Source organism: Centruroides sculpturatus, unplaced genomic scaffold, assembly GCF_000671375.1.
Source record: "Centruroides sculpturatus isolate CEXI.00-Female unplaced genomic scaffold, Cexi_2.0 scaffold85, whole genome shotgun sequence".
NCBI lineage: Eukaryota > Metazoa > Arthropoda > Arachnida > Scorpiones > Buthidae > Centruroides > Centruroides sculpturatus.
Genome location: NW_019384798.1, coordinates 420,266 through 446,725, shown reverse-complemented (window position 1 = coordinate 446,725; position 26,460 = coordinate 420,266). Strand labels below are relative to the sequence as shown.

Genomic DNA, 26,460 nt, shown 5'->3' with positions numbered 1-26,460 from the left:
GATACTGATCTATTTATAGCAAATATTTCGTACATACACAAAACAACTGTGTGAATGCTGACATTCACCGGAGAATGTTGACATTCGCCAGATATCGGTTATTCACAGTAACATCAATATTTGCATAACAGAAGATCTATTTAACCTTTCTCACTACTTTTTATCTTTTGGCCTTTCTCGCCTTTCCCCAAATTTGGGTCTCTAATCCTTTGAGTCACAACTGCAGCTTTATTTAGTAATTCTTTCTTATTCACACATCTCCAAGTATTTGAAAATATTTCCTTTCCACTCAAAAATAAAATATGAATAAAGGTTTATGGCTTTGTGAAACTTTTTTTTGAATTTATGCTGTTGAAATAAATAAATAAATTAATTAATTAAAACATTTGTTGGTTTTGTTTACACGTTTATTGGGCTGCATTGCAACTTGCCTTGGGCTGCATGTGGCCCATGGGCTGGACACCCCTGGCCTAGATAAATGCAAAACATTTCACATAGAAAAAGAAAACCTGAAGAAAGAAGATTTTGCACTTGGAAATGGAAACATTATTAAATATCCTGACAGAGGAAGAGTTTTACAAGTATTTAGGATTCCAACAGGCCAAACTAACAGAACATACACATATAAAACAAAGATTAATTAAAGAATACCAAAGTAGGTTAAATGCTATTCTCAGAACATAGTTAAATGTAAAACACACAGTTAAAGCAATAAACATATGTGTTGTCCCAGTACTCACTTATTCTTTTGGAGTTATACATTGGACTCACACAGATCTCGAGCAACTCCAAATGAAAACAAGAACAACACTTACTAAGCATAAACAACATCCTAAATCTGCCACAGAAAGATTAACCCTTCCTCGTAAAGATGGCGGATGTGGACTGATTGACATAGCTAACCTTCACTTCAAACAAATACAGTCACTGTGAGACCCATAATCACAGATAAAACAATTTACCACAACAGACCAGACATCACACTCATTGACAAACACAATAAAATCACATACATTATAAACATATCCATTCCAAACACTTACAATATACAAAACACATGCACTGAAAAAATAGCAAGTACACAGAACTTGCCCAGGAAATAAGGTATCTGTGGAGGATGGATAGGGTACTTATTATACTTGTTGTTTTCTCCTCTACAGGTGTGATCCAAACACACTGTACAAAAGCCTGGGAACATTACAACTGAATAGAAATACATACATCACACTACAGAAGGCCACTATATTGAGTACATGCCATATTGTTAGGAAATTCCTGAATACAGACACAGACACACTTATTTAATTTTAGTTTTGTTTTGGTTGTTATGCCTTGACTCTGGTCCAGCTAGTACATAGCCACCGGTGTTAACCAAGTATAACCCACTAAACCCAAAATAATAATAATAATAATAATAGCAAATTTTCCAACCCTTCACATTTTCATTTCTCTTCATATAATGATGTGATAATGTCAGGCCAATCCACACTTATTAGTGCTACTAAGTTTAAATTTGTATCAATTTTAATGTGTTTCTTTTTATTTTTGTTCCCTATAACTGTCAATTTAAAACTTGTATAACATCCTATATAATGTTTGAGCTTTAGGAATAATTAAGATCTTTAAATTTGAATTTGTAGACTGTGCACTCTGTCTTTCTCATTCCTAATGTGACATTCTATTTTGAGACCACTTGACGATGGGCATTAAAAATGTTTCTTAGAAAAAGTTTGTTGCCAGAAAGTTAAGGTATGTCATATATAGAGGGTGTTCCCTCAAATTCCCTAATTCTGTAAATCAATTTTGGAAAAAGAAACATAAGTACAGTACTGTAGACAACGGTAGAAAGTGCATCCAAGAAAGTTAGTTACTACATTAAATTGGTATGTTTCCACATACTCTCCCAATGTACATCCGGTCCACTCATGATTTCGGTCTGTGCCCCAAGCCAATGAATTAAGAATCACACCCTAAACATTATCTGCAATTCTCATACACAAGGTTCGCACATTCAACACATTTGCATCATATGTGATCCTCGATGTGCCCTGAAAGAAAAGTTTTCGAAGAGACGACATCTAGCAGACTGGAAAACAAGATGCCAGCGACCTGCACCGCGAAGCACAGGTTGCTGGGGCCCCGTGGGACAACAGTAGCCCTTCTGAATGTTTGCACAGGAAACTCGGAGTATCGACCAACATTCTCATGCACGCTTTATTCACATATCTGAACGAATAGATTTTACAAGAGTTTAAAACTAGGGATCTTTGAGGGAGGCACCCTGTAAACATACACACATTGTGTGAATGTAGATATGTATACATATCTACATTCACAAAAATCAATGACCTAGAGTTACTTCTACCACCAGCAACATACAAACCAAGTTTATATAATGGTAATTCCAATCGGCAAGGAATCCTTTCGTTCGTTGCCAAAATATCATCGATGGAAAAGTAATTCTCGTCGCCAGAAGTATAGAAACTCATTACGCCTTCTTACAATCACTTTAAACTAATCGCCTTAAATTAACGACAACCGAATTTACCACGCTGATAAAAATTTCAGTAGATTATCCCTAAGATTAATTTTAAACAATATTAAACGTAACTTTACAAATTAAAAATTACGGTTGTAAATAGTTTTATAATATTAAGTATGTAAAAATTTCGTTAATTCGTCATACTTTCATGTTTATTATTCTACATTTATATTATCAAATTTCAACACTCCCGGAAACATCACCGAAATTTCAGTAGTAGAAAGTCAAGTACGTCAGAAAATATTTCCCTAAATTTTCAAGACGGAAGGGAAAATTAGTCAACTTTACCCTAACCGACAACAAATATAAATAATGCGAAGAACGAGTATTTTACAATACGCAAAATAATAAATCCAACGTATCGTTTTTAATTAATTTACCGTTTATTTACTAATTAGTTCGATTCAAACGGTCGAATTTTGTCTTAATTTTTTTTATTGGGCGGATTAATACATGACGTCACAAGAAGTTAAGGATCCGTCGGTGTTGATGTGGGTCGGTGGGTTAGGTTTAGGATATGTTTGTCGTCCGATTCCATTTTTGATACCCGAAAGCGAAGTTTTCCAGCAAAGAAGATGCCCGCCGTGTTTTTAGATAGGTTACCCCTTCCCAGTTTACAAACTTACATAGCCATAAGTGTTTTATTATTATCTTGTTCCGTATATTACGCCGTTCAAGTAACGTCGCAACCGAATTGGAAATTAAACGTGACGACAGACGAAGATTCGAAGTTATTAAATAGAACAAAATTGGACGAATCGATCGAAAATATTATATTAAATATCGAAGATTTGGTTCTAAATCATCCTTTGGTCAAGAGATTGATCGATGTCGTTTACTTCATGATACAAGAGCCCTTGTGTATATGGGTAAGTCGGGAGATTTAAATAGAAATTCTTCCCTTTTTTCCCCTCTAATTTTATAAATTCTTTTCCTTTTTCCTCTCTGATTTTATAAATTCTGCCCTGTTTTTCTCCTAATTTTATAAATTCTATCCCGATTTTATGCCATAGTTGGAATGAAATCGGTAAATTTGTCGAATAATTCTATTAAAAAGTTTGAGGATTTTTAAATTTAATTTTTGACAGTTCTACGTATGGCCCTGTAAATAAATGTTTTCGGTCTTACACAAGATTCACATTCTAAATTAGAACATGTGGAATTGGTTTCACAATTTTTTTAAATATTGGAAAACTATAAATATCCATACATTTATATATAATTATTTTTTATGTTGAGTCTTTTGAGTGAGTATTGTCTCTGCTTCCTTTTGACCATGCCTGCCGGTGGCCGAGTGGATGGCACTGCCAGATGCTGATGGTTGGTTGCAGTGAAGTTTTCCAGGTAAGATTACAGGTGTGAATGCCATTATTGGGAACATAATGGGGTTGTAGAGCAAGCCCGTGGGAGCAAAAAAGTCAAAGGAGCTGTACCTCTATGTGCAACCCTTGGTGAGATGTAGCCTGTCTGAAATTGGCCTACTTCCGGGCACTATGGGGAGTCACGCTGCATGCTCCACTGTGCCTGTCGTGTGTTTATCAGATGGCCCGGCATGGTTTTTAACTGTAAAGAAAAGTCCGACATGAAACCTTTGGCTAGATATTTGCTCCAAATATGAAACTCCACTGGCTACAGTTCAAGTTGCCGTCGTGTTTGCAAGCAAGTTGTTTTAGGTGCAGTGACCAGGGCTTTAACATAAATAATAAATTCATTAACTTCTGACCAGAAACACTTGTTACCTTGAACCAGTACTACTGCCTGTTCTCTGTGCCCTGTGGCAGTGTATGTGTGGTCGTGCACTTTGGTGCTTGCTACTGCTTGCACCTTGACATCTGTGTGGGGCGAGCCCTCCACCTCTAAAATTATATAACATCTAGTACTTCACAAACAGTCAAGTGGGCTGCTCAAAGCTATATAGTTAAATGCACAGTAGAGTCTTAGTAGTCTTAGTAGAGTGCCCAATATGATTCCTGATTGCACCCTGGAAATAGGCTGATTTTGGGAGACTATCTAGCCAAGGATCATATTTAGAGATAAGAGTCCTTTGAATTTTTTTTCTCCTTTGGGCATGCTATACAGATCTGTTGAGATCCCAACAGTGTCATTTACAACTAAATAGGGGCTGGTTTCCCACAGAAAGTTCTCCCAGGAAGCATCCCTCCTCTGTCAGATCACCAGGTGTTGCATTACTGTAAACAACAAATCAAAATGATCAAAAAACAGTTGAATATGTTCGGTGTTGAATTTCTCACTAGGCACATGGCTGGCTTGCCTGGGGACATGGGACTCTGAGCTCTGAAATTGGAAAAATAATAAAGCAGTCTTACCATTACAATTGTATATTATAGTTTATAATTAATTCTATAGCTACATTATTATGTTTATATGATTGCCTTTGATACTTTGGCTACTTATATTCATCCACTGCTTAGATGAGAGTGTAGAAAATAAAAATGTACTGTAATGCTTTTTATCTAGTCTATAGATCCTCTTCAGGATACAACTTTTTAGAATGATATCATTCAAATGTTACAAAATAAATCAAACTTAAAAACAAACATTTTCAAACAGTTAACTCTTAAACATATCATTAACATTAAACTGTAATAACATCTCTGTGTTGCAATCTACATTGTCATCTTAGTATTAGTAAGAAATTCCATGCCATAAGGAAAGTTTTTCCACCTTTTGTGATTAGCACAATCCCTTTAACTTTTGTTTGAATATTTCTATCCTTTCTACTGTTGCTGCATACTTAGACAATCTAATATTTCTAATTATCCTGACTTGTATAAAAACTTGCCATAACTCTAAATTTACTAATGGCATATAAATTTATCTTATTATTTTATCTAATTTATTTGTTATTTTATATTAATTTATCTCTATGTGCATGCTGTTCTTGTACCTACGTTAGTTTAAATTTACATAAAAGCTTACATGATAACAACTGAGGATATCTTCAATTTGAATTGAATTATGACTATTTACAAATATAAAATTTTCACATCTATCTTCCATCCTTTTCACACTATCACGGAAGTAACAGTATATTGGCTTGAATAAACTTCATTAAAACAAATGATAAATTATGAAAAAAATCTTCAAAGTTAAAATTGATCAAAAATTCTTCTTCATTGTGTCCTGTCCTCCAAGAACGTTGGCAACCAGTAGCATGATTTTGACTTTGTTGTCAGCTGCTTTGAATAGTGATCTGGTACTAAACCCAAACCAATGTTGTAAATTTTTGAGCCAGAATGTTTTTCTTCTGCTTGGGCCATGTTTACCTTTGACTTTACCTTGAATTATTATTTGTATGAGATGATATTTTTTGTTTCTCATAATGTGGCCGAAATACTGATCAAAACACTGACCTTTTATTTGAAACTTCTGTGGTAGTGTGAAAACGATGAAAGATACTCGAAAATTTTATAATTTTTGTAAATAGTCATAATTAAATTCTAATTGAAGATATCCTGGGTTGTTATCATGTACTCTTTTATGCAAATGAAGTTTATGATTACCCAAAACTGCCACCAGAGGACCTGAACCAGTTATATATTGAGCTAAAAGACATGATAGTTATAGTCAGAAATTGTAACCATTGTTTTCAATGTTAAAGGATGCCAAATCCTCAAATAAGATCTTGCTTATAAACAAGTCTAAAATCATGTGATGCTAACTCATTTGATTAAGCCTCATGCATAAATGTTATAAAATTTTTTACAAAATTTAGGTTGGACGTTATAACAGTTTAGTCCTCAAGAAGAATGGACTTCCTAGATAAGATAATGAATAGACCACTTTGAAGTTCAAAAACAGAGTATGTGTTTTTGTTTTCTCATCTAAGCATTGTGTGAATATAATAAATGTAAAATCATGTAGAGGGGGCCCAGAAGGTCTTAATCTGCCACTGAATATATATTATTTATAAGTTATTTTCTCAGAAAAAAATGCATTAAATTTTAAAGATGGAAAAGATTGTTTGAATGAGTTTTATAAAAATATGCCTTATCATCCTTTCAAGATTGTGTTGTGTTTTTATTAATTTTCTCATAATGTTTGGCTAACATATGGAGTTTTGGATTTAACTTTTTTCAGAAGTTTTTGTTAATTTCTTTATAAACTTACTAAGTATAATGTGGAGAAACAACCTTATGTATCTGGCAGTGAATATTACAGTAAGGTAATTTTTTGACTGATTTAATTAGATGTCATTGGGTTTAAAGTTGAATAAACCAATTATATATTGAAATGTATGGAGCAAGTCAAATGTGCAAAATTTAAAATAAACTAAAACTAGTTCTAGTTTACTATAAAGGCTGAAATGTTTGACTAGACTAGGATGGAAATAACTTTTAATTAAAAATTATTTCCATCTAGTCTAGTCATCCAGTTTTAGCTTTTTCATGCTTTATTAATTTTGCAATTGAGGAGCTTTAATGACAAGAATTTGTCATTAAAATTATATTTTTAATTTGAACTTTCAATATAATAATTGTTGTTTTTCTGAATTTAAATATAAAATTTTGTTAGTTTGTGAACTGAACAAGATTTTAAGTTTAGAGAACATTTTTTTAATTATTAAAGTAGACATTTTAGTTATTTGTTTAAATTTAAATACAGATTATCCATTATTTTATTTAAAGTTTTAATCTATCAAACTGGAATTTAACATTTGTATTGTTGATAAACTTTGATTTGTTGTTTACCAATATCAAAGTACATCTTGAATTCGTGCTATTTTTCTTTATTTTAATTTGTAATATCTTAAAAGTTTAGAACATAATTAAATTCAAACAGTTAAGAAATGAATGACTTGTAGTTATATAAATATTGAGTCATTTGTTTCGGGAATTGAGATAGAAACTGATGCAGCCTGTCTTCTGACTAGTCATGACTAAATGTTATAAAACATTGTGTAATATACATATTACTCAATATATTTATATTAAACTTTAATAACAGACTTTTGACATTTTAATTTGGCGATTATAAAATTATATATAATTGTTAAAGTTTAATTTTGAGATGTATACGAATCATATATGAGAAACTGTGCAAATTTTTGTATTTTAATATAAGGTTTTTGAACCTTGTATCTGATCATTGTAATATCTTTCAAACAAAATTCTGTGTTTTGAGTTGATAAAAATTTATGATTTCTTCATTTTAGTTGATAAAAGAAGGTTGCAAACTTTTAAAAGTTTCTGTAGACAATAAAAAAAGTAAATGTATTGATTGAGGAAAGTTAAGATGCATAAAATTTTCCTTTAATAACTTTGCTGTGCAAGTTTTGTAAAGTTTAATGTAATTTATTATGTAAATACACTGTAAGAAAGAATTATTCATAGTGATGAATATCATCATATTATCATATTTCATTTATTGTGAAATGAGGGTAGATGATATAAAATATGCTAAATAATTGTGAATTTGATAAATTTAGCTGTACGGATAATTCTGATAATTTTAATTTGAAAATGTATATTATACACTTGTTCAGCATCCTTTATTACTTAGAATGATTTTGCAACATCGAGTTCTATGTGGCAAGATAGAAATCTGATCTAAACATTCAAAAAATTTATAGATTAAATCCTAGACCTAGTACTCTAGTTTCTGAAAATTGATTTATAGCTAGATTCTCATTGATTATCAAGCTCTGTTACAGAATATTTGATTGTTTTAGAATGATTTTGCAAATGTCACTAACAGCCTATTGTTTATTGGAAGAACCTTGCATACTAGCTTGAATTTATTATTTATTGCTATTGATTTTGAAATCATTCATATTTATGTGATGAAAGAATTGATTCAGGAAAAATCCAATAAATAAACTATAAACACTTTAATTTCCAATTGCATAATCATAAAACAGCATATGTATCAAATACATTTATAGTAGGTCATATAAAATAGCATTTGAATATGTCAACAAGAAACTTAAAAATTTAGTATAATGAGAAGGTATAATTAATGTTTTTTAACATGAATTTTAAGTGACTTGAAAAATTCAAGTAGAGAGAGACCTGGTAATTTGACATTTTAAAGTCAAAATTCCAATATAAATTATATGTATTTATATTATTTGAAAATTTTAAAATTATATAAAATATATACTGTATTAACCTGTAACTGTTACTGACAAATAATTCTCACGCTACTGCTACTGATGGGTCACTGTGACCATATACAAAATGATGATTAAAAAAATCTATAAACATTTCTTTGTTTATATTTATAAGTATACAATGTTTATTAACATACAATAATAATAATTATTATAGCAAGCAATTGCTTATTGTGATGTCTGTCACAATTCTGGGCTGAAATTTTTAATCATATTTTTAATTAATTTATTTTGTTTAAAATATATGCTCTATACCTCAAATTAGTAGTATCTTTCCCCTGTACATTGTACTATTCCTGTTGGCAATGGAGTTGTGCCAATCATCTATCTAACTCCTTTTGGGGAAAATGTTTGAATTGAAATAATANTTACTTAGAAATAGATAAATTCATTTATTATAAAAGAGACAAACAAAAATTTATTTAAAAAACACAAAATATTTGTTTTATTTGGGTCTCTAATCAATAAAAAGTGACGAAACACCATTTTAAAGTGCATTTTTATTCAACTAATATATTTATAAATAATATGTAGTCCAAAAAGTAGCCAAAGAGCCAAGTGATATTTTTTATGTCAAACTAAAAAAACGTAGCCACATTTGGTGCAATGTAACCAAATCTTGCAATGCTGGAAGAAATACTAAATAAAGCTGGAATTGCGACTCAAAGGATTATAGACCCAAATGCAGGGAAAAAGGAAAGGACAAAAGATAAAGAAGTGAGAAAGGTTGGAAAATTAAGAGTCAATATTTGCATAACAGAAGATCTATTTAACCTTTTTCACTACTTTTTATCTTTTGTCCTTTCTTTCCTTTCTTCCAATTTGGGTCTATAATCCTTTGAGTCACAACTCCAGCTTTATTTAGTAATATTTTTTTATTCACACATCTCCAAGTATTTGAAAATATTTCCTTTCCACTCAAAAATAAAATATGAATAAAGGTTTATGGCTTTGTGAAACTTTTTTTTGAATTTATGCTGTTGAAATAAATAAATAAATTAATTAATTAAAACATTTGTTGGTTTTGTTTACACGTTTATTGGGCTGCATTGCAACTTGCCTTGGGCTGCATGTGGCCCATGGGCTGGACACCCCTGGCCTAGATAAATGCAAAACATTTCACATAGAAAAAGAAAACCTGAAGAAAGAAGATTTTGCACTTGGAAATGGAAACATTATTAAATATCCTGACAGAGGAAGAGTTTTACAAGTATTTAGGATTCCAACAGGCCAAACTAACAGAACANCCAGATATCAGTCATTTACAGTAACACAAACACATACACATACACATACATATATACATATATATATAGGGTCTTCCAAAAAGAATATTACCATTTTAAATTATCATAATTATATAATTATAATAATAATATATACAGTCCATTTCAAAATTATAAACACACCCAACTTTTTTCAATAACAAAAACATTAACAAGGATACACTACTCAAAAACCTTATAAACTGTAGCCAAATTTATCAATTTCAAATGGTTTCGGTTATCTTTAATGACCTTTATCAAGAACAAACAAAAATTGAATGCTGAGTCAGCGTTTGATTTTCGTTTGTTCTTGATAAAGGTCATTAAAGATGACCGAAACCATTTGAAATTGATAAATTTGGCTGCAGTTTATAAGATTTTTGAGTAGTGTATCCTTGTTACAATATGCAGTCTACAAAGAGAAAAAACATTAACAATAGTAATGTATTTATTATATTAGTATGTCGTTTACAACATCAATTTAATCATTTTCTGAAATTTTTAGAGCAATCTGACAATTACAAAAAAAATTATCAAAGATTTTCAATGTTTGATTGTTTCAAAAGTATAAACACAGGTGTTTAAAAAAATGATTTGTGATATCTCAATATTATGTAGGTCCACCATTTGATTTAATTAATTCGAATACTATGTCAGATATACATTTAACTAGTTTTTGAAGTTGTTCTTGTTTAATATTTTTACAACAATCCAGGATAACTAATTTCAGTTCATTTACAATGTTGTATTGTCTGTTTTGGCCATAAACAAGATGACTTATAATGCCCCAAACATTCTCTATTGGATTCATATCAGGGCTCCATGATAGCCAATCAATTACATTAATTTTTTTCAGTAAATCAATTTTTAGTTGACTTTGATGCATGAATAACAGCATTATCCTGTTGGAATTGCCAGTTTTCTCACCCAATAAGTGATCCAAAAGTTATTAAATTTTGATACAACAATTCTTGATACTTTTCTGAATTCATTCTACCTTCTATATATACAATGTTTGTTTTACCCCTCCATCCAAATCCTGCTCGCACCATCACAGAAATTCCCAACTTGCTGTCTGCTCATTCTGACTTCTTCATTCTTTCTCAAATCATTCCAGTAGTGGCATTAACTGTCAGGTCCATCCAAATTCCATTTTTTTCATCTGAAAAGACTATTTGGGGCTACTTCTCTTTCCATGTCATCTTGTCTATGGTCCACTTAATCTAGCTGTTTTGTGCAATTATGTTAATTTCGGTTTGGCAATAGTTTTTGTAAATTTGGCATTTTTATGATTATGCATACATCTCCATACAGTTTCTGGTGAAACTGCAATTGGCAATATTGATGCTGATTCTCTGACAGCCAACTTATTGACTGTCAGTAGTTGAAAAACCTTTCTTTCATTTCTAGGTGTAAGGCATTTAGGCCTTTCACATTGCTTATTTCTGTCATAATTTTCATCTGGAGTTAATACATTTCTCACAGCATATGTAGATCGATTTACAGTTGCCGAAATTTGTCTTAGAGATTGTCCTACTCCTTTCAGTTGGTAAATTTCACATATTTCCAACTCTGTTAGTGTTTTTCCACGAGGCATTGTTTTAAATCATAAAAAAACATTTAAAATTGGCCCCACATTTGTAATAATAAACAATACTATCCTCTGGTGACAACTAATTAAACAAATAATTAGTTAAAAACTTGCTAATTTTATGCACCTGTGTTTATACTTTTGAAACAATCAAAAATTGAAAATCTTTGATAATTTTTTTTTTTGTAATTGTCAGATAGCTCTAAAAATTTCAGAAAATGTATAAATTGATGATATAAACAACATACTAATATAATAAGTACATTACTAATTTTAATGTTTTTGCTATTGAAGAAAGTTGGATGTGTTTATAATTTTGAACGTTCTGTATATATTTATTATAATTATTTTTATTGCGTGATATCTGAGCAATTCTTAAATATTCCCGAATATTAAATTGTAGAAAAAAAAACTTTATTAATGTTTCNAATCATATTTTTAATTAATTTATTTTGTTTAAAATATATGCTCTATACCTCAAATTAGTAGTATCTTTCCCCTGTACATTGTACTATTCCTGTTGGCAATGGAGTTGTGCCAATCATCTATCTAACTCCTTTTGGGGAAAATGTTTGAATTGAAATAATATGACTTCTGGTTTGCACGAGAAGTTCGTATTTAGTTAATCAGAACCTCCTGCCTCCAAGCTTTCCATGTTTGGTCTCGACTTTCATCTATCTAACTTCATTCTTGAGATTTAATGAAGGACAGGCAACAGACGACAGCAGGAATTTATAGTCTACATTTTTTTTTTCAAATTGCAGCCCAATAAAATTTTATATATTACATTAATAAAACTATTTAAAAACATGTTATTTTATTGCTTTTGTTTTTTTTTTTTTTAAATAAACACACAGTGCTAGAAGTGGACTGGCCATCAAAATTGACCAGGAAAATTAGTTGAAAAATGGCACAAAAATCTATTTTCAAAATGATTAGAATCAGATTTTGTTGTTGTATTTTTCTTACTAATTCAGTCTAAAAATTAAAATAGAAAAGAGCTTGCTTTTGAATTCCATACTCTTCATTTTATGATTATTTAATTTCACAATCTATGGTTTGGAAGGATTGGAAAAAAAGAATTCATCTGGGAACACAATTTGAGAAGTGTTGGTTTGTTATTTCATATTAAGATCAATTACTTCTTGTACTTAAATATTTTGATAAATTAAATAATTATAATATATAAAGATATCATTTGCCAAGAGTTTTTTTAGTAGTATATATTAAAAGATACCTTCATAAAATATTTTAGAAAAATTATGTCAACATTTCATATTTTGTATCTGTTTCTTAATCATGATCCTTTACACTGTTTAATACAAATACAGTGGAACCTCGGTATACGACCTTAATCTGTTCCTGATGTTTGGACTTATACCGAATTGGACATATACCAAACAACCTTTCCCATAAGAAGTAATGTAAAAATGATTAATCCGTTCTCATGTGAAAAAAATGGCTGGCTTTAACACCTCGCTTTCCTGGCTAGTTCCTGCTTAATTTTTCATGAGATCAGCATGTATCTTTTTAGCTTTCTCGCAAATAATTGTCTCTGATAGGATGTCGCCAGCGCACTGTTTTTCAGTTATCCAAGCAAAAGCAATTTCTCAACATGATCTAATGTGTTCAATCTCTGTTTAGAACTTGATTTAACCCCTTTCACAATGTTAACAGATTTAATAATGTCTTTATTTTTCGCGATTGTCGATATCATTGTTCTCGGAATACGGCATGCAACAGTTAAAATCTCGAACACGCATGCCACCTTTATATTTCTCAACAATCTCTTTTTTCAGTTCCATTGTGATTCTAGTCATTTTTTAATTTTCTGTTGCTTTTCATTTGCCTTTTCGCAATTCATGATTAATAAAAATATTAAAATCAGAAGAAATTTAACAAAGTTATAAACCGTGGCAGCGCGAACGTTTAGTCTGGTCTAGTACACCGATAGTGCTTGCTACTTGTTCATAGATGGCGCGTATAATTGAATTAAGTCATATACCGAACAAAAGTCGTATACCGAGCAAAATTTGTCTCGTCCAAACAGGACGTATTCCGAATTGGATGTATTCTAAAGCAGACATATACCGAGGTTCCACTGTATTTTAAAATTTATTTTTTAAGTGGATTACATTTGACAACTTTTAATCAAATAATGCTAAATTATACAGTAGAGCATCGATTGTCCGAATACTGATGAATCGAAAGAATTCCAGTTGGCAAATTAAAATTTTTGCTGGTGCTGTGCTCTCCCCCTCCTGCCAACCTAAACTGTAGGCCTACTTTAATGTACTACTTTATGTAAGATGTGTGATACAAAATATATACAGTACAGTTTTGTGTTTAATATATTTTTTTGTAAATGATCAGTTATTCGATCAACCCCAGTCCCAAATTGTTTTGGATAATCAATGCTCTACTGTATTTGAAGGTTTACTGCAATCATCATTTGTGACTTTTAAAATCATATGACAATTAATTTGGTTCACTGACACTTATTGTCTTCACTTTATTGACCACGTACATTGGTTTTTTATCATTCTTCTGTCATTTCTAGCTGAACAAGACGACACAAATACTATATTTAACATTTTCAATCGGATTATAACTTGATGATAAATGCACAGATATTTAATTTTATTATCATTTACGTTTACTTAGTGATATGTTTGATTTATTTAATGAGTTAAATTCTAGTATCAGATTAGTTTAAAAATGAATTGTCTTTTTTATTTTTTTTTTTTTTAATGAAGAATTAACCATATTCAACTGTNCGCAGTCTGACACTGCACCAGGAAAATCAAATGGTTTTTCTATTCTACTCCGGTGGTCAGTACAGTCCGCCAAAACTGTTAAATTCCCCCCCCCACACTACCAGGAATTACTCAAGGTCAGGTATGCACAGTTAATCCTCAAAGGATTTACTTAATGTGTATGAGCCCCTATAGGATCTGCATCAGTTCAAAAATGTTCAATAGAATTAGAATGCTAAATGATCGGATTTAAATATTTAGTGTTCAGATATTTTAAAATATTTAAATTTGATCGTTTAACATTCTAATTCTATCGAACATTTTTAGACCTTATGCAGATCCTATTAGGATCAAAAATGTTTGTCATAAAATATTTACTGTATATTAAATTTTATTTGCTGCTATATTTTGAAGGTTTTTGTTGGTGTTTTTTACTAGTATAAAACCAGCTTTGGGAAGATTTAGAATTCTTTTTTTATTTGGCCCAATCTTTTAGTAGGCTCTGACACTGTACCTGTACATCAGTGTTTTTCAACCTTTTTGAATATGCGACCCCTTTACAAGTTAAAAAATTCTGGTAACCCCCCTAGGACCATATTAAAACTATATCAGTGATCTTAAAAACTATGTATTTAATTTTCTTTCTGTTGAGACAAATTATTGTTGATTAAAATGAAAATTTCAGAAGAATCGATAATAATTTAACACACATAAGGTATGAAACTTCCTTTAATTATAACATTAGGCATAGGTAACGGTTAAATTTTTTTTCTTTTTTTTTAGGATCTGACTTTTCTACTTTTTATTTCCTTTTGCAAATCAGCTCAACACATTTTCTGCTGTCATTTTCTGGGGTGGGCCCTAATTCTTGCTGAAATTGTAGTTTTATTAATGTAGTGTAGGACCTACAAACACTTGTTTTTTTTTCTATCCCCCCGTGTAAGACTTTGCAACCCACAGGTTGAAAAACACTGCTGTACATTATAACCACATACATTTTTTTAAAGACATTCAATTATAACCAGAATTTAACATAAATTATAAAATATATTAAGAGAATTTTGCAATAGCAAATATCCTTTTCCTCAATTACAGTTCATTTCAAAATTATAAACACATCCAACTTTTTTCAATAACAAAAACATTAACATTAGTAATGTATTTATTATATTAGTATGTTGTTTACAACATCAATTTAAATATTTTCTGAAATTTTTAGAGCTATCTGACAATTACAAAAAAATTATCAGATTTTCAATTTTTGATTGTTTCAAAAGTATAAACACAGATGTTTAAAAAAACGATTTGTGATGTCTCAATATTTTGTAGGTCCACCATTTGATTTAATTAATTCAAATACTATATCAGACATACATTTTACTAGTTTTTGAAGTTGTTTAATATTTCCACGATAATCCATGATAGCTAATTTCAGTTCATTTACAATGTTGTATTGTCTGTTTTGGCCATAAACAAGATGACTTATAATGCCCCAAACATTCTCTATTGGATTCATATCAGGGCTCCATGATAGCCAATCAATTACATTAATTTTTTTCAGTAAATCAATTTTTAGTTGACTTTGATGCATGAATAACAGCATTATCCTGTTGGAATTGCCAGTTTTCTCACCCAATAAGTGATCCAAAAGTTATTAAATTTTGATACAACAATTCTTGATACTTTTCTGAATTCATTCTACCTTCTATATATACAATGTTTGTTTTACCCCTCCATCCAAATCCTGCTCGCACCATCACAGAAATTCCCAACTTGCTGTCTGCTCATTCTGACTTCTTCATTCTTTCTCAAATCATTCCAGTAGTGGCATTAACTGTCAGGTCCATCCAAATTCCATTTTTTTCATCTGAAAAGACTATTTGGGGCTACTTCTCTTTCCATGTCATCTTGTCTATGGTCCACTTAATCTAGCTGTTTTGTGCAATTATGTTAATTTCGGTTTGGCAATAGTTTTTGTAAATTTGGCATTTTTATGATTATGCATACATCTCCATACAGTTTCTGGTGAAACTGCAATTGGCAATATTGATGCTGATTCTCTGACAGCCAACTTATTGACTGTCAGTAGTTGAAAAACCTTTCTTTCATTTCTAGGTGTAAGGCATTTAGGCCTTTCACATTGCTTATTTCTGTCATAATTTTCATCTGGAGTTAATACATTTCTCACAGCATATGTAGATCGATTTACAGTTGCCGAAATTTGTCTTAGAGATTGTCCTACTCCTTTCAGTTGGTAAATTTCACATATTTCCAACTCTGTTAGTGTTTTTCCACGAGGCATTGTTTTAAATCATAAAAAAACATTTAAAATTGGCCCCACATTTGTAATAATAAACAATACTATCCTCTGGTGACAACTAATTAAACAAATAATTAGTTAAAAACTTGCTAATTTTATGCACCTGTGTTTATACTTTTGAAACAATCAAAAATTGAAAATCTTTGATAATTTTTTTTTTTGTAATTGTCAGATAGCTCTAAAAATTTCAGAAAATGTATAAATTGATGATATAAACAACATACTAATATAATAAGTACATTACTAATTTTAATGTTTTTGCTATTGAAGAAAGTTGGATGTGTTTATAATTTTGAACGTTCTGTATATATTTATTATAATTATTTTTATTTCCTGTTTTTTTTTAATGAAAACTTTTCCTGATATTTATTTTGTATTGATCCTACATTCCTATAATAATATAAGTTATTTTTAATTTAATTTTTTAAAAATCCATTTAGTTACTAATAGAGAAGACATGTCAAAAGTATTACAGGAAAAACACTAAATTTCTTTCTTTCCAAATGTTTTATTTCTTATTTTTACTTTCCTCTTATTAAGCTTATCTATTGTTAAGCTTGTAAACATCTATTTATTATAATAATCCTTCCTTCCATATTTCACTTGTAGCAATTCTTTATTGTTTCTTTGACATTTTATTTATTTCTCTATTTTTAAGAACTTTCCTTATTTCAAAACCAGGAAACAATTGTTATGAACTTAAACAGAGAGATAAAAGCACTTGTTAATTTAATTATTTATATTATGAATACAATTTTGTTATCTTAAAAAATAGTAATAAAATCTATATCGTAAAAAGGATAAGAGGAACAGTAATCAGTTACATGTGTCAGTAGGTAAAGTAATTAAAGACGTACAAACGAAACTTTGAATTCTTAATGAGCCTGAAACACAAGTGTAAATAAATGTGATTAAATCAAAGTTCTTTGTCAATAATAAAGGATTGATGACTTCAAACTGGAAGTTGTTTTTTACCTTATTTCTTAAATTATATATTGCAGGATCTAATATAAAAAATATATTAAATGCAAAATTCATAGTCTAAAATAAGGCTTCTTAATTAATTAAGACAGTATTTTTATCACTTCTTCATTTTAAAGAATTATCGACACTCATTTGTAATTCAATAATTGTGCTTATCAAATTTGGAAAATTATGAAATGTTTAAATTACTAATTCAACTTGAATTGATAACTTCAAGTTTCATAACTTAAATTATAAGTATAATATACACACATACCATACATTTGCTTCTTCACTTGATAGGTATGTTAAAAAAGCTCCATAAAATGAGATGCCTATCATTAATTTCTAAGAAGAAAGTTATGGTGTAACAGCAGTAATAAGTTAACAATTAACTCAGTAAATATAGTTTATCAAATACTCCATAATTTACATTTTTTTCTGCAAAATACATTTATTGTTTTTATGAAGCATGTAATTAAACAGGTAGAAAGATTGATTTAGGTCATTTGTCTACTTGTTTGTCTAGTATAATTATTACTTTTTTACCAATATATTTATCAATTTTTCAGTAAAACAAACTGTCTAATGAGATGACTTACACATATTAATATGAACAATAAGTTAATTTTCCAGTAAATGTACAATTATTCAAATTGCTAATAAATTTATCCAACATTTACATAGTGTATTATTTTAAGAACTATTAGCTAATAATAACAGCTGTCCTAAGTCAATCGGAACAATCTAGATAATGTGTAGAATTGGGAGTACATAGCAATTTATATGGGAGTACTGTACATAGCAAAAAAATTTCTGATGTGCAATATGTCGATTATTAATGCAATGGGAAAATGCAACAGTGGCAAAGTGAAAAATTTTGTTACAGGAATTGTTTAAAAGTTTTATTATGGTAAATGTTAGGTAATTGTATCTGAAGGAGTGATAGTTATAATCATAAAAGTACATATTTATTTATAAATAATTTTTATTAGAAACAGTTGTTCCTGAATTTTTAACAAAGTTGAATATGATTAATAAAAGTTTAATATTATAACAAAGACAAACATACCCAAAACCAGCAAAAATTAACTCAAAATAGTACTTTTATTAACATTTTTGTCTGTAACAGACATCTTCAGATAAAATACAAATAATGCAGAACTAAAGGAACAAATTAATTTGTTTGAGAAATCATATTCTATTTTAATTTGTTTAGTTCTACATTACATGTAGTGTATCTAAAGATGTCTGTTACAGACGAAAACATTAGTATAAGTACTCAGCTTTGTTCATCACTCACTTTAACATAAAGAATTAATCTTGATCGAATATTCGATACCAGAGGACTCATGGCATCTTTGACATGTTTTGGAGTTGACCGGCATTTTGATTTCATAATCATGAGTGCCAAAAATGTAGCTTTGCATAAATATGTGGTACAAAATTTTTACCATTGTTAAATTTCTGACAACTCCCTATGTTCAATTGCATGACCTCATTTATGGTCATGACTCAGTTTAAATATTTTAAAGCTAATAAAAACTATGCAAAAAAAATGAAAAAGTACATTTATTTACAAATGATATTCATCTGTTTGGAGCCAACCTTCTCTTGTATTTCAAGGTCATATTTATTCCTCTTACTATTTACAATGATTGTATTATTAGCCTTAGAGGAAATTAAATCTATTGTTTATTTTTAGAAAAATTTAGATTTTTGCTATTTACTTATAACATATTTTTACAACAAAATCAGCTAAAATAATAATTTTAAGCAAGGTGTTTACAAAAGATATGAAAATGCAGACAAGTGCATGTTTGCTAGAGTCATCATTTATTTTTATTGTGTAGTACGTCACGACTGTATAATTGTTAAGAATATAGTCTTAATCAATGTAGCTATATATGCAGAATTAAAAAATTGCATGTCAATAATTTTATCTCTTAGCTAAATTAGAGAATTTTTTAAGTATTTAAGTAATTGAGATTTCAAATTTAATGAAAAGTATTTAAATACCATAGGGGCTGATAATACGACATAATCAGTGCTGAACAATTTTATTAACTGTTTTTTTTTTTCCAGATAACCGATCATGTTTGATAGGGAAAGAATAAAAAGATAAATAGTTTAAAAAAATTAAAATTGAAGACTAAGTCTGTCCAAAAACGATCACTGCTAATGTGCTTTCACTGTACAGCATTTGATGACTGACCTTTCTTTGTAGGCCACTTTGATAGTTTAAATAAAGTAAAAATATTAATTTTAATTTTAGTACAATAGTAAAAAAAATTAAGACGCAGAAAATTAATACTGTAAATAGGAATGATATGAATTAACGAAAAAAATTGTGTAATTTACAGGCAATCTTTTATTGCAATCTACAACGTAGCCTACTGATGAAATTTTGAATTCAAGGTTAAAAATACATGATAGCAAAATTAATATTGAATGAAGTACAGCATTCACGTAAAATTATCTATTATAGTTTATTTTTGAAAGAGGTCACTTGTTTTGCTTTATCTTTTGTTTTTTTTTCTTCTTCTTCTTCTTATTGTTTGTTTAGTTAAGTTACGGCAACGCAACACTTCGGCGATCTGCCTAGAGGGTATGCCTTCCGGGAGGTTTTTTTAAGGGTAACTGGCCCCTATTCAGGGGTTACAGACGTAGAGAATATCCGGAAAACTCCACATGGCCAGCCCGTCCTGGCAAGGTGCGAACATGCGACCGAACTCCCAGTGTTCAGGGAATGGAACCGTTGGCCACTGGTGGGCCTTTTTTTCTTTTTAACTCTTCTAAATCCCTGGTTTGATGATTAAGCAAGATCTTATTTTTTTATTTCTTTTAAAACTCTTTCTACCTTTCAGGCACTAAGAAGGCCATTTTAGCAAGCCCACTATGGGGTCGGCCAGGACCGACCACAATGAGGCGGCCGGGTGGTGAAGAACGAGGACCAATATATTCGATGGATCACCCCACGAAAACTTTCAGTGGTTTTTCGACCCATCTGGATTCGATCATGGTTCCCCAGAACAGTAGGCTGCCACCCAGTGGTGATATTCAGCGGGTTTGCACAGGTTCGGCCGAACCCGTTGTTAACATTTTCAAAGTTTTCCGAACCCGTTGTTAAACGCACGTAACATTTCTCAGTGATTTTGTTTCTTTTAAAAAATATATTAAAATATACGTATTNTTTTATTATCAATAAAAAATAACTTTTGTGTTAATTATTACAAACAAGGCTTAATTTTGAGGACAGTGATGAATTTTTTAAAATATTCTAAATGCAAATAACCAGTAAAATTTCCATTAATTCTGACCATACCCGAGTTATGACACTTGACCCCCATCTTTCTCCCCATTCCCTGTTTTTTTCGTACGAATGATGATAAATAATAATAAAAAACTGTATAATGTATTAAAAAAAAAGTGCACAGTATTCTTTTAATTGCCATTTACAGCATATCGGTGAAACTTTGAAATCAAAATACATAACAGTAACATTAATATTAAATAGAGTACAATATGTGTAACTCTGCCGAATCCCCAACTTGCTCAATTCTTGTGAAAGCCAAATAATCTGCTTTGGGTTGCATCTATAACCTTGTTGGCTCTGTTTCTAAGCATTTGATGCATTAGAAGCCTGTGACTCATTAACATGCATTTCCATTTGTACTTAGATAATAAATAAAACCAGTTTGGGATGGCTTATTATTATTTGTAACTCAATCACTTCATTGGAAGCAATCAAAACTAGTTTTTACTATAATTTAAAATACTTCTCATTTTACTGATTTTTGGGCCATCCTATTTATAATTGTAGTAAAAAAAAAAAAATTAATTAAATCAAACTACTTAGGTGTGTGAGTCTGTTCCTTGAATGGAATGTAAGTGTAGTCACATTTTGAGAACTGAAAGTAACAGTGGCATTAAATGTTTTAATTAAGAATTAAAACAGTTTGTCTCTTACCTAATAAATATGTTATTTCTATGCATTTGTACAAATATTTTCTGTAATTTTTTAATAATTTGCTTTAGACTTTGATATAGAAAAGTGTGCTATAAAAATAAATGATGCATGCCTGATTGCATGCAACAAGGTGTGTTGAAATCATTCATTGATCGTTGTTGCGTCTATCATTTCACAGCCTTTTATTTTTTTTATGTTGTCAAATAGACTTTAGCTCTAGGTCAGTTTCACCAGACCTTCAGTTTATAGTTTAATAAGCAATTGTTATTGAACTGTACAAACTATTAATGTACTTGAATGACTGTTATTCTGAACTGTAATTATTGTAGAGAATTGTATGCACAATTTGAATTTTACTATTCATAATAGAATTAAAATTAAATGTTTAAGTTAAAAGAATTCCATATTGAATTTATTATTGTTGAGAAATAATATAATTCTTTGCATTTAGCCGATTCTATTACATTATTTTAAAATTTTCATTGTGTGTAAATAGAAATATTTTCCTTTGTAAGAAGTTTTCTTTATGACTGATTAAACAATTTGATTTGGTAAATTATATTTATTTGTGCATTTTTTATTTTGAGATTTTATTAAATGTTCTTCCAGACATTGATCAACATGGCCTATTGCTGTTTAATCCTTGTCGGAAAAGTGATCCAGACGTTGGTGTTTGGAGAACTAAGGGTGTCTGAACAACAGGTAAATTTTTGCAATTTTTCAAACTGTTACAATTACACTATAATATATTATTACTTGGATATTTTCAAACAATATCTTATCGTAAATGGCTTTGGAAATGACATTTCTAATGTAACCTTTAAAAGATGATTTTTTTTGTATGTAATTATAATAAACAATTACAATTATTGGAATTTATATATATTTATATTTTGTTAAAGATATATGACAGTACAATAACACCAAGCCAATGACTTCATATAAAAGTGATATGCGGGGATGTAGCCAGAAATTTGTGTGTGATCACGCTGTGGCCGATGCTTGCATAAACCTAACTTAATGTATGTACTGTACTTAGGTTGCTGTAAAAAAGTAATAGCCCACAATCACTTGCAACACATTATTGTGCAGAGAGTTGCCATACTGGCATGGATGTGCTTGTCATATGCAAGCCAAATGACAACCATTAGAGTTTAAAAGCAAACCATTGACATGTTTTTGCTTTTAAAATCCAATGGGGTTGTAGTGGTATGTAAGGATCAGATCATGTGGTATGCAAGAGCTTTAGTAAGGGAAATGCCACCCATGCTATCCCATGTAGCTACATCCTTGGATGTTAAAAAACTGTCATGAGTTTACTTTCATTTATACCAATGGTTTCCAAATGTTGGGATTTGTGACAAAGGTCAGAATGTTCTGTTCTAAAAATTATGTAACATTACTAAATATTTCTAAACTATATTTGAAGAAATGAGTCTAGGAACATATCAAAATTTGAAATTCATTTGCTTTTATATTAATGTAAAAATTTTTCCTAGTACAGGTCAACTATCTCATATCTGAAATTCCAAAAACCAAAGCTTTATTTATGGAATGTGAGTGTCACTAGTCTGCACAACAATAGTCATTTACAAGTCAGACATGTGTCTGCTGTTAACAAATATTTTGTTCAGTTTTAGATGATTATTCAACATACAGAAGAGCATTACTTTTCATAACAAATGAAGATCTAGAAACAAAATATATCAAAAATGATTTGAAAAGTGCTCATCCTGAGGATTTCGGATAAGATTGTTTATCTCTATTTCATTAAAGATGTATAATTATGGTAGGACTCTGCCATATGCAGATGTGAGGATGCTGACTCTTTTGGGAGTTTTAGAAACTTTAAACCATTATAAAGTTTTTATCATTATTTCCCTTCTTTCTCCAGTTTTCCCTTTCCTAGAAGTTAAGTGTAGACCTTTTGACCTATCAGTGTACTGTGTCATTTCAAAAAGGTGACCTTCTAAACTTTAAAAGTCGTTTAGGATGACAGATAAAGTTTTCCCCTCACAACAGGGGATTATTCAGTTCCACCTTCGTTACAATGTACAAATAAGTAGCCAATTAGCAAGAACCTCCACCTGTTACATGATAAAGGCTGACGAAAAGGTCAATACAGTCATCACCCAAGTGGCCCTGCAGATGTTCTGATCTTAGTCACCTGCAGCAATTAATTTAAGACATTGACAGCTGTTGTCAAATTTATGAGGGGAAAGTATCACAATAATGGGGAGAAAATGTAATAAATCAAAAGAACAAGTAAAGTAAACAACTTTTGATGCAGGTCGAACTTACAGGATTGCATCAGTTTTTCCCCTGATAATTCCCCCTCCAGGATGTGTATAAAAAGGGTTGCGCTTGCACCTCAAGGTGGACACAGCTAGGTGGACATCACCGGCAGATGTCCATAGATGAACGTATCACCAGTGGACATCAGGGAGACACCAGACCCATACCGCCATTCCATCCGTTGCAACCCCTGCCTTCCCGCCATAATCACCGTCGGAATCTCGATGAACCTGACCTGATTGAGAGACTGCCAATCTGGGTACGTTTCACCAATGTCCCATACAACAAGATTGTGGAAATGAGAAGTAATCACATAGCCAAATTTTGATACTCTGTCTTCCGTTTCTTATCACTCTCTCGATCATAGCTTGAGCTTAGACAATATTATGTTTTTAGAATTAGATCTTAGTTAGTCTTTAGAGTCTCATTAGATGAATTATTCCCTTTTTGGTAGCCTTTTTGATTTGTATTGTTTGTATAGTTTTAGACAATTAAATATGTTTATCTTATCCTTAACTGTGTGTCATTCTTGAGTACAATCGACAGCTTGTCGTGACCTTGCTATCCTTCTCACTCAATTAACTTTAGCCATCCCCTGACGAAGAAGCCGATAAGTGAAGAGACGCTCGGCGCTCTATCCTCTTGGTTCTCACACAGACTTGCCATGTGTGGTTTCAAGTTTATGCTTTTTAACAATCAAAAAAAAAGAAATACAGTAGAACCTCCATTATCCAGATTTTCGATTATCCGGATTGTTCAAAATAAACAAAAATTTTACGAATTTGCTGATTTGCACTTGGCGAATTACGACACTGTTTATGTACGTGATGGAATGCATAACTTTTTTTGTTTCAACAACGTCTCACCCAGCACAGTTGGTCGTAAACTCTTAAATATATTTTACGTCGTACATACGTATTTATAAATAATTTATATTCAAATTACATCATTTCTATGACCAAGGGCGGCGTAAGGCATGGACGACGTGGGCCACCGCCTATGCCTCGCGGTCCGAAGGGCCTCGCGCCTCGAAGGTTTATGCATTACTTAAAAGCCGTGAACGCGACGAAAAAATTTTACTCGTCATAAAACGATAAATAGTTTGTCAAATTTTTATTCATAAAAATGCAGTTTCAACTGCTTTTTATTTTATAAAATCCGTCTTCTTGCGCCACCAGAGGGCCTTTTAAACAATAGGTAGTCTGTTAGCATTGGTTAGTAGTAGTCCAAATTCAATACGAACGTTTGTTTCTTGAAAATTTGATCACGATTTAAATACAGTATTCACTTTTAATATTACCGATATGTCATCGAAAAGAAAATGTGTTGTATTATCATTAAAAGACAAATTAAAGTATTTGTTTCGATTATCCGGATTTTTCCTTATCCGGACTACCTTCATCCCCAATTAGTCCGGATAATCGAGGTTCTACTGTATAAATAAAATAAAAATTCTTTTTTGAACAAAAATATAGACCTATAAATTCCTACTGTTTTCTGCATGTCTGTCTGTCTTTTCTTAATATCAAGAATGGTGTTTGATAGATGAAGTTGAGACCAAATATGGAAAGCATAGGGTCAGGAGGCCCAATTAACTATACAGGTATACCTTGCCTTACGTCGGTAATTGGTTCCAGGAGAACGACTTAAGTCGAATTTACTTGTCTCTGAATCTACTTGCCACTAGGCTAAACCATAAATTACCAATTCCTTATTTATTAATGCATTTTTAATAATATATGGTTAATAAGGATCTATTTTAAGCTTACAAAAAAATAAATTTTAGTTTTTAATATAGTACAGAAAAAAGTAATTTAAATTTACGAATGCATGTACTGTAAATACAGTACCTACTTGTAAATGTACATATTTTAATATGATTTTATGTGCTTTAAACATTTTTCTAGTGATATTACGACTTCAATATTTGTGGCAGACAGACGTAAAGTCAAATAAAATGACTTAAACTTGATTTTTATTTTTCCATATACTTTTTTGACAAACGACGTAAGTTGAGGTATACCTGTATATGAACTGCTGGTTCAGACCAGACATCATGTGATTTGAATTCAAAAATTTTCTTAAAACAAGAGTTACATAGACAATCGGCATGACTCTATTGTTATCAGGAAAAATATAATGTACGGGGACAAGACACTACTAATTTGAGGTGGATAGCACATACAGGTAACCCCCGTATAACACGGTAGTTACATTCCAAAAAATTGCCATGTTATGCGAATCAGTGTTATACAAAGCAAAGAACTAGTACGAAAAGGAGGGTTAGGTTCCAAAAATTAAAAACATGATATTATATTTTTATAATTAAGGTAAATATCTTTATTAAAATTTTCTTAAGTGATACATATTAATATAAATTAAACAATGTTTTCTTCGTTATCGCTAAAAGCACTATTAACCGAGAGCGTTTTCTTTTTGGCAAGTTATCCTTATCCTCTGAGCATTTTTCTGCATTATCTTCAGATCCATGCTTTTCCTTTTGCAAAAAGTATGTGGTTTTAGATTGCTTGTTTCTAGTTAAAAGATCTTTATAAATTTCCTTATATGGTGCTAAGCACTTATGAAGAATAAAGCAAGTATGGAATAAGGGAAAAATATTCGGCA

At 30.6% G+C, this 26,460-nt stretch overlaps 1 protein-coding gene across 1 annotated transcript in view; it reads left to right on the top strand.

The window, feature by feature from the left end:
- Positions 1–2,977: 2,977 nt before the first annotated feature.
- Positions 2,978–26,460, top strand: part of LOC111629437 (E3 ubiquitin-protein ligase AMFR-like) — a 48,055-nt gene continuing 24,572 nt past the window's right edge. The window contains exons 1-2 of the mRNA XM_023373335.1: positions 2,978–3,411; positions 22,150–22,242. Coding sequence (XP_023229103.1) covers positions 3,118–3,411; positions 22,150–22,242 — 387 coding nt within the window. The 5' untranslated portion in view covers positions 2,978–3,117. The remainder of the gene's footprint in view (positions 3,412–22,149; positions 22,243–26,460) is intronic.